This window comes from Glandiceps talaboti, chromosome 9 (assembly GCF_964340395.1).
Source record: "Glandiceps talaboti chromosome 9, keGlaTala1.1, whole genome shotgun sequence".
In the NCBI taxonomy this organism is placed as follows: Eukaryota; Metazoa; Hemichordata; class Enteropneusta; family Spengelidae; genus Glandiceps; species Glandiceps talaboti.
This window is the reverse complement of record NC_135557.1, coordinates 11,116,217-11,126,045: the sequence shown is the minus strand read 5'-3', so window position 1 is coordinate 11,126,045 and position 9,829 is coordinate 11,116,217. Positions and strand designations below refer to the sequence as shown.

Sequence of the window (9,829 nt, the reverse complement as noted above, 5' to 3'; positions counted from 1 at the left end):
TATGTGTGATCATTTATTTGAGATGTCTACAGGATTACCACATTTACAAAAAATCTGAAAGAGTAAAATGCATAATATAAAAACAAGTAAAAATAGAAATAAAATGACATCAAATAAAAGAAGACAAAATTACCGAAATTGCGTTAAATTCACATATTTTTTATCTTTTCTGAAAGTATTGAGACTGAAAAGTATGTCAGTGTTTTGCAAGGTATTGATAACATTGAAGGTCCTAGGTAAAACGAGTTTTTATGTTTGAGTAGAATTAAAACGTGCCATTTTAAAAGTGAAATGGGAACGGGGTTTCCTGGAGGGCACATGAAACAGAACATTGAGTTAAAAGAACCATATATATGTATACATATGTAAGTATTTAAGTATGTAAGTATGTATGTATGTATGTATGTATGTATGTATGTATGTATGTATGTATGTATGTATGTTATATATGTATGTATGTATGTATGTATGTATGTATGTATGTATGTATGTATGTATGTATGTATGTATGTATGTATGTGTCTGTCCGTGTCCGTGTCCGTGTCCGTGTCCGTGTCTGTGTCTGTGTGTATTAAAGATGACCAAGACATTGAGCTTGCTGCTTATGCATTTAATGTACCCATGTTATACATTAATTAATACAAATTGAAACAACAAATTGAAACATGTCCAAAATAAAAATATAAGTCCAACATACAAATAAAAATTGTGTATCTACTTGTAATGTCAATTTTCACAATATTATCCAGATTGCCACTCACATGAACAGACAACGAGATAGTCAGTGATTTTTTCTGATGTGTAATAAATAGTCTCAATCACCATTCCTATAACAGTTACTCCACTTAGATAAAGAGTAACACCCCCGGGCCCTCTGGTAGCAACGTTTAGAACATCATGTTGCTCTCAATAGGTGAATGTACATACATTTCAATACGTTTTTGTTGATGTTTTTGAGGGGGGAGGGGCTGGTCGGCTGACGACACGGAGAGAAGGGAAAATTGAACAACAATGTCCTCAATAAGTTTGCACGCTAGGAAGGGTTTCGGGAGGCGTGAGTGGCGAGTTAAAGAAGAGTTGATGTGGAGCAGAGAGGGGCGAGGAGAGTGGCGGGAAATATCATAAGGGGAGTGGTGGGGAGAGAGTTAATGCCCCCCCCCCCCATTATGGAGAATATATTCAATAGCTGTTCCAGAAATCTTTTGTTTTTATGACAATTTTATTAATATATCGACAAAAATAATTATATTTTCTAATTAGTGCGTAATTATTGATTACTATGAGATTTTTCTATGTGTCTGTTTGTTTGTTTGTTTGTTTGTTTGTCTGTGTGTCTGAGTGTTTGTTTGTTTGTTTGTTTGTTTGTCTGTTTGTTTGATAGTTTGTTCAATAGTGGAACGTAGCAAAATATGGGAAAAAATAATTATTTTCTTTTTACTGATTCATGATAAATTACTCTCATTTCCTGTTTGATTGTTTGTTTTTTTGTTTGTTTTTTGTTTGTTTGTTTGTTTGTTTGTTTGTTTATTTGTTTAATTTATTTATTTCCCTTCCCTGCTCAATAATATCACCACCGTCCACTCTCTCACTTTCAAGTCTATTTCAATTGGTCTCTCTGTTTTAACTGGATGACATATAGTTTATTGGTATTCATTCTATAGCTGTGACCAGTCATCACGCTCTCAGCATCTGTGAATATGTGCCCTGGTTTCTCCAGAAAGAGCAATAAAACCATGCCCAGTATTTTTGTAAACTGACAGAAATGTTCCACTTTGATAGACAGACAGACAGACATGCAGGCAGGCAGACAGACAGCCACACGGAAAGGCAGACAGACAGAGAGGCAGGCAGGCAGACAGACAGACAGACAGACAGACAGACAGACATACATACATACAGACAGACAGACAGACAGACAGAGCATAACAACACACAACTTTCCTTTGCTATATGTAAAACAAACGTCAAGGAGAGCATTTTAATATGTACGAACCCGCCATCAACTGTACAGCCCAATTCGATGCCATCGGACGGCTCATCAAACTCTAAACAATAAGTAAATTCGCCTTTCTGACAGCTGACACAATCACAACAGCCAATCCAAGGATAAAGAACGACTTTATCGACAGTTTCTAAACCGCACCTTGTTGCTAACTGACCAATAGAATGAATCGTACCCGTTATCTCATGACCTTTACGAAAAGATAATACATTAGAAATTTTGATTAGGACCACATTTAACAAAGTAGCATCATCAACGAAACTTTTATTTACAAACAGATGGCAATCCCAAGTAATTTTTTATATTAATACAATCTGCACAAGCCCACGTCACTTTCCCATAAAATACTAAAATATTGTCATGTATACATAGTTTGATTAGACCCTCCACCAACTTGATTAAACGTGTCTTTGTTGAAATCACTTCCTGTCAGTACAATTGGCTATAGTCTATACATTTTTTTTTTTTTTTTTTTTTTGTGTTCAAATAATGAGTATTGTAACTACAGACATGGACTACGTTGTTTCTTGTTGTTTTTCCAAGTCACAATACAAAGTAAAGTTCTTTTATCATCCCAAATGCGGAATACAACCCCATTACTTTCAATGCATATTAGCCTACCTGTAGACGTGAACGACTGTCGTCGCTACATGTACTTTAAATATATTCCGTTATCCTAACTGATATTTTGGTATTTTGAATTTGAATCCAAATGTCAGTTACGATAGCCGAATAGAGTAGTAGCGATAGTGGTTCAAGTCTGCAGGTAGGCGATTGTCATATAGTTACCATTTCAATTTGGCAATGACGGTCCTTGCATATTACTGAATTGTTAGACTTTTAAGATTAGCATGCAGAGTAGTTTCGATGATCTCGATTTACCAAGTTCAGAGAGATTTATAGTGTGGTCTTTGTGGTCACTGTAAATTTTGTTTTACTCCATTCCAACTCTTTCAACTGTACTCTCAATTTCATTGAGCAGACATTTCTTTCCATTTAACAACACAGTTTTTACACGAAGAATGTCTTCGCATATCGTTTGTACATAAAAAGGAAATGTTCGATAGCATGTTCAACTCATGAATGAATCTACTTATGTTGTTGTTGAACAAGGCTATTTTACTGCAAATAATAGGACACACTTGTTATGGGGAAAGCGCCAGGATTTTGTCCCCGGCTGCGCCTCAGACATCATAATGGAGCTTCATCGATTATTATCGGTAAATGGCCTCTAATGTGTGCACTCTCCCGGATCTACGGTATGTTGCATATTGCAATTATTAATAACAGATGGTACGTACGATGCTACTATTTACATGATTAACCAAATACAGCTCAGACACTCACGGAACTTAATGTCCCAGTTAATCCAAACTGCCTGTTTATGCTGCAAAGGCTGTAAGATCTGTACTTACCTAGGATGAAAGGCAAGGTTTTCTCAGCAGCTCTATTCCACAGATGAATGTCGCTGTGACAAATACCACAAAATGAAACCTGAAAAAAAGTGCACACGATTGAGTGCTTTACAAGCGTAAGACTAAGTCAGACAGCAAATTTACATGATTGTCTAATGTAAGAGCCAGAAGACACTAAATAGAAAGTCTCACATTGTACAGGGTTTCTTAATATATTTTTGAAATGTTGATATATGTATTTTCACACAACTATTATTTAAAGAAAACATATTTCAGAAGGTTTTTTTCAGGAATACGACAAATATAAGCTGCGTCTGAATAAAGACTAGTAGTCAGTCATGATATTCAAATGGCTTATATCATTTTATTCTGATATTGTGTATATCAACTAATTAATAATAAAAAAAGGCCAGATGCTGCATTTTTCTACTTGTGCAATCGATACATGTTTAAAGGAACCCGGGGCGAATGTTATCGTTTTTTGAGGGAAAAGTCAGATGTTTATCTTACCGGGACCATTGTTCACATCGTTTATCGATGAACATAAATAAGAAAGTGTTTCTGGTCAGCGCGCGCAACAATTAAATATTTTCGCATCGGTCTTTCCTGTGTGTGTTTGTCCAGCCCATGCAATCTGCAACAACAAGCAACAAAAGGCACGACCGACTGTCGACAGTCTACATACAATATAATTAGAGAATCTCCCAAAATATCATCACCAACTTTCTAGACAAATGAGAAATTAGAAGCAATTGGAGATCAAAGCAAGACATTTTTAATGTAATAGAACTCAGCCAAGTCAGGCTAATTTCTGCCTATAGTACACTTGCATTGATTGTTACACTATCGCATCATAATTTGGGGTGATAAAATAGTACATTGGCAAGGGGGAAGATCAATAGTTCAAGATATGTATAAAAAAAATATCTCGTCTTTAATGTGGCTGTGTATGTATGTGTGTGTGTGTGTGGGGGGGGGGGGGGGTAGGAGGGTGAGCCATTTTAGTTGTCATCCTACCAAAACGATTTAACTTTTAATAGATCTGTTTTATACCCCTAGATGCAGATAGACTGTTTACAGTTTTAGTTGTCTAAAATACAGTAAAGTGTCAACAAAAGAGCTACCTTTCCTCAATACCTACTGGCTTAGTATTCAGAGCATAATTTTTTTCCAATTTAGTTAGGGGTGGGGTTCCAAGGCTGAACTAAAAAAAAAATCGTTTTTTTTTAACCAACACTGAATTGTTGATCTCACACGCTAACTTGTTCAACGTTGAAATCTAAAACTTGGAAAGAAGCCGAATGCATTCTGCCATTTTGAAGAATTCCCTCAAGGGCTTTATGGGAAAACCTTGTAGTAAATTACGTCAAGACAAAGAAATTGTGGTAATTATGATGACACATAACTGAAAATTGCAGAAGAACAGAACCCTGTAAGTGAATAAGGGCTTCCTTAGAAGATTTCGACGTTGAATAATATACCCAAGTGACAAATATAAAGAACTATCGTATTGCCTGCCAAAGCGCTATTATATCACAGAATTATGTAAGTTGACGATAGTGATCATTACAAGTGAACAAAAGACAGATACTAGGCAGAGTGGAATTTCCCTTTCACGAGAATGACAATTCTAATGCTAATTTCAACAGGTTCCATTGGGAGAACAGTGCTAATGTGAAACGGTGTCTGTAAATGAACGATTAATACATAAATAGACATTCCAATAATTCCGATGTATTGTACTGTATCTGATTGGATTCAGTCCGCACTATAAATAATGTATGTATGGGATATGTAAACACTGAACAGTTTTACTTCTTACTTGTTTTTCAGTGATTCAACGATCGATTTTATCAGGACCGTTCTTATTGACTGTTCCAAATGCTCTTATTTACAATTTAAAAAAACAAACAAACAAACATTAGAGTCCGAAAGATCAAGACGTTTTGTCAATGTACGCAACCACTCGCTACCTACGTCTGGATGGGATCGGTACCCAATCTATTCTCTAGCAAAACCTTGTTCATAGCCTATGATCGATCGAGTTTATTGACAGTACTAGTGAAGAGTCGGTACCGAAAACCAAAGATCGTACTTCTCCTGTTTTCAAATAATGGTTGGCAAATATAAGAACCAAAGTAATTTGGTCTAATGAAACAGTTCACCACTTTAGTCCTTAAGTAAAGTAAAATAAATCAGACAAATAATCGATAATCACCATGGTTATCAAACAATAGACCAAATCACATTCCAAACCAAACTTGGTATTAATGGTATGATTTACTCCTTTGCCTTAAAAAAAGACACCACATTTCATCAGTTTTGGTAAGTTTTGAAGAATCAGTACTTGAGGGTGTATTTGACGCCGAAACACGTCGTAATTGGTGTCAAATGTCACGCCTGTCACGAGCACGACGTACTTGTGACAGGCGCCGGATACGAGCACGACGTGCTCGTGACCGGCGCCTGTCAGCGGACTCGGCCAAAAAAAGTTGAGAAGAAAAAAAAAAGTTGAAAAAAAAAAATAAAAAAATAAAATAAAATAACTTTAACAAAAAATATGGTTTGATTTTCAATTATATATAATCCTTAAGAAAGATCTGATTTGACGAAAAATAAAACAATATTTTCAAATAAATGAAAAAACTTATGTCAATTAAAATAATGTGAACATGGAATAAAAGTTACGAAAAATATAAAATACTACAGCTAAAAATAAAATAATACTTTTGGCCTGTGCACTACACTAAAGGTTTTCTACTATTGTCATGTACCGTATACGTAAACGTATATGTAACAACCATAATTATCTTTCTAAAAGGCTGTGGTCTTTCACCCTAGGTAGGCAACTCTTCAATTTTAACACCGAATATATATATATATATATATATATATATATATATATATATATATATATATATATATATACTCGGTGTTAAAATTGAAGAGTTGCCTACCGCCATTCCAACTCTTTCAACTGTACTCTCAATTTCATTGAGCAGACATTTCTTTCCATTTAACAACACAGTTTTTACACGAAGAATATCTTCGCATATCGTTTGTACATAAAAAGGAAATGTTCGATAGCATGTTCAACTCATGAATGAATCTACTTATGTTGTTGTTGAACAAGGCTATTTTACTGCAAATAATAGGACACACTTGTTATGGGGAAAGCGCCAGGATTTTGTCCCCGGCTGCGCCTCAGACATCATAATGGAGCTTCATCGATTATTATCGGTAAATGGCCTCTAATGTGTGCACTCTCCCGGATCTACGGTATGTTGCATATTGCAATTATTAATAACAGATGGTACGTACGATGCTACTATTTACATGATTAACCAAATACAGCTCAGACACTCACGGAACTTAATGTCCCAGTTAATCCAAACTGCCTGTTTATGCTGCAAAGGCTGTAAGATCTGTACTTACCTAGGATGAAAGGCAAGGTTTTCTCAGCAGCTCTATTCCACAGATGAATGTCGCTGTGACAAATACCACAAAATGAAACCTGAAAAAAAGTGCACACGACTGAGTGCTTTACAAGCGTAAGACTAAGTCAGACAGCAAATTTACATGATTGTCTAATGTAAGAGCCAGAAGACACTAAATAGAAAGTCTCACATTGTACAGGGTTTCTTAATATATTTTTGAAATGTTGATATATGTATTTTCACACAACTATTATTTAAAGAAAACATATTTCAGAAGGTTTTTTTTCAGGAATACGACAAATATAAGCTGCGTCTGAATAAAGACTAGTAGTCAGTCATGATATTCAAATGGCTTATATCATTTTATTCTGATATTGTGTATATCAACTAATTAATAATAAAAAAAGGCCAGATGCTGCATTTTTCTACTTGTGCAATCGATACATGTTTAAAGGAACCCGGGGCGAATGTTATCGTTTTTTGAGGGAAAAGTCAGATGTTTATCTTACCGGGACCATTGTTCACATCGTTTATCGATGAACATAAATAAGAAAGTGTTTCTGGTCAGCGCGCGCAACAATTAAATATTTTCGCGTCGGTCTTTCCTGTGTGTGTTTGTCCAGCCCATGCAATCTGCAGATCTGAGGGGAACACAAAAGTAAGCTTTCCTACTTCAGTGAAGACAACTGCAGAGACATTCATGAACAAGCAACTGACATCTGCTCCCATGCACGTACACACTAATTGCTCTAAAATATTACACACATGAACAGTAACTGCCATAAAGGGTAAATTGTGAGACATGTTTGTTAAAAATAAAAAAATAAAAAAACATCACGTCGTTACACACTTTCATTGTTCTTGCCAAAACTACTTTTCTCCATTGTTTCACCCAGTTGCTTTCTTTTGTTATTCATGTTTCATTGTATCTAATTGGAATATCTTTCTTTGTGTTCAAACATGTATATTAGTTTTGTTAAAGTGCTTGTTGATGACATTGTTTAAACGTAAACGGCAAGCCCGTCAAGAATTTGGCATCGAGCGATCCTCAAGGCTCTTAAAGTTGTAGAACCGAGATTTTGAAGGTACAAGTAGTTTAAATAAATGAGGTAATGTCTACTACGACTCCGAGTATCATGAAACGTCACCCACAAGCTGTCCTACAGTAGAAGAAAAACTGTTGAGATGAGTTCGTCAAGTACCATTATTTATACTGTAGTTTTGTAACATTCCTTACAATTTGTATAAAATTCCCGATGTCGTGATGTAGACAATAGAAGCCATTAATCGATACCATATTGGTTTTCCATTTGCCGTTGATGCTTTTTTTAGGTACAAAATATCTCAAATTCATATTATTCCAAACAAAACGTCCCGGTTTGCAGTTATAAAATAAGTAATAAAATGATAACATATGTGACACACCATTATAGTCAGAACGTCTTTACAAGAAGAAGCAAATCTGTCTTCTTTTTGCGCATTATCATGATTATGACACCTTTATTTCGTTTTTTTTTTAAACTTGTCTCGCCTAGGTGGATTACGCTACTCAGATTAGTAATAAATTGTCTCTGTTCAAAAATTGTAAAATTCTTTTTTTATTTATTGCCATCTTTTGTCAAACACAAAGGCGAGGATTCCTGTACCATAGCTGCATAGATGTATATACTTTTTAGGGACCGCGAAATAGCACTTTGAACAATTCTGCAGAGTAAGAGTAACAAAGGATGGAATATCTAGGATGGAAGGAACTGGGCCTGCCGCTTATACATTTGTCGCGTCGATTCGTAGCAACTAGTAAATGACAATTGACACGTGTCACGTGACCCATTGAATCAGGTAACAGGTAGTAATAAAACGAGAACTCGTGCGCCGTTGTGTTAATAAGTATGAGGTCATCACATCTACATCCCGACTTTTCCTTGAGTATAACACCCTTTCTTTGATGAAAAAGCAAAATCAGATAATACATTATTTAACAATGAACTAATATTGAAAGAATGAGTTTATAATTAATTAGGTATATCATGAGTTATGATTTACAAACCTTGATAATTGCACCCTCTGGTGGCAAATCAGGAAACTTGTGATCTGGTATATATTGCAGGGGTGCTGGATAATGCTCCGTTAGTTTAACACATTTCATGGTTTTTATAGCAGACATCTTTAGAATACAAAAGAGACTGACAATTAAGACGAGATTCATCTAAATTAAAATGTTAATATTTGTCTCTTTTATATGAAAACATAACTTTCATTAAAATGGCACAAGCTGACGAGTATCAGCTTTTTACTCAAGTCAAAATACTTAGACAAAACCTTGATTAAATTATTCTAGTGTAATGTTAATGCATGTCTTCTGTAATAGTGCAATTGTCTCGTGGCATCATTAGAGAACACTGGAGACATGGTAGGGATTTCCTCGACATTTTATAATACACTAGCTTATCGTTGAATTATTTATAAGTTAAGTCTTAATCGACTCGGGTGGATATTTGTGTCTCGGTGGATAAAATACTACTAACACCTTATTGTATTTAGCAAAAGATTACTACTAGCCTGGTGTCGGTAATGGGTGCTCACAAAAGAGCAAACAGTAGTAATCGCAAAAGAGCTAAAAAGAAATAGCGCCGAGTACAGTACATCGCATTTTAATCAGCCCGTCAACCCATATATATATACATACATATATATATGCAAAATTGAATTGTTACGTACCTGATCTCTTTTTTTTCTTGAACCACCTCTATGCCTGTCATTAGATTTTCACAATACGATCATATTGGTAACACCTCCATTTTTTGGACTGTGAAGTTTATTTGGGTTTTGTATATATCCAAGCTTTGTAAAGTGTGAACCCAAAAATGATTACCGATCGATGTACTCGATGTGCATTATGAGATAATATGAGCGTATGGCAAATAGTGCATATAATTTCGATATACTAATTTTGATTTGAAATTCTATGTGCGATC

At 35.2% G+C, this 9,829-nt stretch overlaps 1 protein-coding gene across 1 annotated transcript in view; it reads right to left on the bottom strand.

Moving 5' to 3' along the window:
• Window positions 1-9,018, bottom strand: part of LOC144439787 (alcohol dehydrogenase-like) — a 15,402-nt gene extending 6,384 nt beyond the window's left edge. Inside the window, exons 1-3 of the mRNA XM_078129020.1 lie at window positions 8,902-9,018; window positions 6,853-6,931; window positions 1,994-2,192 (exon numbers count right to left, since the gene is read on the bottom strand). Of these exons, the coding sequence (XP_077985146.1) occupies window positions 1,994-2,192; window positions 6,853-6,931; window positions 8,902-9,018 (395 nt within the window). The remainder of the gene's footprint in view (window positions 1-1,993; window positions 2,193-6,852; window positions 6,932-8,901) is intronic.
• Window positions 9,019-9,829: the final 811 nt, after the last annotated feature.